We start from the raw sequence: 2,500 nt of genomic DNA on the forward strand, positions 1-2,500 counted from the left end.
TGGACTCGGCGGCTTAGGACTCAACGGAGGATTCGGTGGGGGATATGGCGGCGCTGGGGGCATCTTGAGCGCCGGAAACTACGCCAACGGATTCAGCCATTCCAAAGGATACAGCCACGGAAACCATATTTTAGGAGGATTCAAAGGACTGGGAGGTATCGCAAACGGCCACCTGAACAAACACTTCCTCGGGAAGCGAAGCGCTGATCCGGAGCCTGGATTGCTAGGCCTAGGACTCGGTGGCTTGGGCCTGAATAGTGGGCTCGGAGGGGGATTCGGAGGCTACGGAGGTCTCCTGGGCGCTGGAAACTACGCCAATGGATACAGCCACTCCACTGGATACAGTCATGGAAACCACATCCTCAAAGGCTTCGGAGGAGCCGGTGGGCTGAAACACGGCCATCTGAAACACTTGCTCCTCGGGAAGCGAAGTGCTGATCTAGAGCCTGACACAGAGCAAGAATCCGAGTAATCAATGAATATTTATGGAGATAAGGCCTCATCAACGCTTACAATTGGGATATGAGTCCAGATATTACATAGATTTACTATATATATATATATAAATATACTTTAATTTTTTTACAACATATGCATTTATAAAATAAATTATATTTTTTTGCCAGAAATTACCTTTTTTAATTTTACTGAACCGCTTTCCTTACGGCAAATCATAAGAAAGAAAACATTTCTATATGCATACAGTTGAGAAAGGGGTTTGTAATTTTTGTATGAATAACGCATCTCATACTATGAATTACAAATATACATACGCTCTTTCGTGTGAATACTCATGTACTTATATATATATATATAGTATATATATATATATATATATATATATATATATATATATATATATATATATATAAATCAATAAAGGTGATGCCAAGGAGGAAAATGAAAAGACGAGAATTGCCAAGATCTTTCGGTCTACACGACCCTTTACTTGAGGCACAACTGATCAGAACAGAGCAAAAACATAGTACGAGTAGGCTTATTATCCAAACTGACATTACAAGATTAGCATAAGGTCCAATTCACTCTAAAGAAACTTAAAATCGCCCGTGAGCAAGATTAGAGATTTTAAAGCAGCCACCCAGACGTGGTCAACAGATGATTTAGTCAGAAAACAATACACTTTGAAAAATATGGAGGCATATACGACTTAGTAAAATCCCGAAAATCAGATTAAGGATTTAGACACGGTGCCTTTATACTCAAAGAACGATACATTTTGTATTGATAACATGAAATTTACAAAAAAATGTTCCAACAATGAGTGAGAAATGAAAATAGGATATAAATATAGCGAGCATGAGTGAGAGAGACAGACAGACAGACAAAAAGACAGACAGAGAGAAATATATAATAACTATAAATATGTGGGACCTATTAATTAGTAGTTAATTCATTTATTTTAAGGTCCTTCATAAACATTTTACAAATATATTGGTCCAAATGGTACAATCCCAGACTAAGATTTAGGTTGTTTTTATTAGTGATTTGTATAATTGCTAATTCCAGTAAATTTCTTACAGAGCTATCGCCCCAATTTATACAAAGAGATTTTCCGCTCAGATGGATAAATAGTACATTTGAAGTCTGGGCTGTTCTTACTGAATACATATGCTGCTTAACCCGAACACATTAATTTTTACTTGACTGACCGTCGTAAAAAGACGGGCAATCCTTACAAGGAATTTTGTAAATGATGTTGTTATTTGTTACGGGATTATTCCTAATTAGTATATTATTGATGGTATTGTTACTAAAGAACACAACATTAACATTAAACGATTTAAATATTGATTTTATGGTTTCAAATCCACGAAAGTAAGGTAAGCTAAGCACATTTTTAGGGGTTTCTTTTCCATTACTAACAACACTATAAAACTTTTTGTGAGATTTTGATAACATAAATCAATTATATGAGGTGGGTATCAGGGATCATTTCCTTTCTTTTTTATGTATTCTCTTTCTTGGTCAAGATATTGTGGACTCGTAATCCGCAAAGCACGTAAGAACATTGAAATTTTAATATTAAGATGATGGCCAACATAAAAATGTACATATGTTAAATTATTTGTGGGTTTCCTATAAATACTGAATTTACATTGGAAAGATTCTCTATGCATTGATACATCTAGGAAAGGGATGCCATAGTTATTTTCAATTTCAACCGTGAATTTTATAGATGGCACTAAATTATTCAATTTAGACAATAGATCTTTTACATCGATACCAACAGGTAAGACTACTAAGATGTCATCTACATATCTGAACCGTTTTAAGGGGACAAATGTGATATTCGGGAGGCATTGTCTTTCAAAAAATTGAAAGACAACATCTAGTGGTCATTTTTACCAGATACATATGTAAATGTAATAGCCACATTGCCCTCTTAACTTTTGAAATTCTTTGCTCTTTTTTTGGATACGCTTGTCACTACAAAGCCTCTAGATCCAACCTCCAAAGAATATGAAAGAAATCATGATAT

The 2,500-nt window shown here is 35.5% G+C and overlaps 1 protein-coding gene across 1 annotated transcript in view; it reads left to right on the forward strand.

Annotated features, from left to right (window-relative positions):
- The window catches only part of LOC135196826 (glycine-rich protein-like), a 1,264-nt gene extending 635 nt beyond the window's left edge, over positions 1 to 629 (forward strand). The window contains exon 2 of the mRNA XM_064223617.1: positions 1 to 629. This exon is cut by the window's left edge and continues 50 nt beyond it. Within this exon, the coding sequence (XP_064079687.1) occupies positions 1 to 472 (472 nt within the window). The 3' untranslated portion in view covers positions 473 to 629.
- The last annotated feature ends 1,871 nt before the right edge of the window (positions 630 to 2,500 follow it).

The sequence above is a fragment of the Macrobrachium nipponense genome, chromosome 18 (genome assembly GCF_015104395.2).
Source record: "Macrobrachium nipponense isolate FS-2020 chromosome 18, ASM1510439v2, whole genome shotgun sequence".
Classification (NCBI taxonomy): domain Eukaryota; kingdom Metazoa; phylum Arthropoda; class Malacostraca; order Decapoda; family Palaemonidae; genus Macrobrachium; species Macrobrachium nipponense.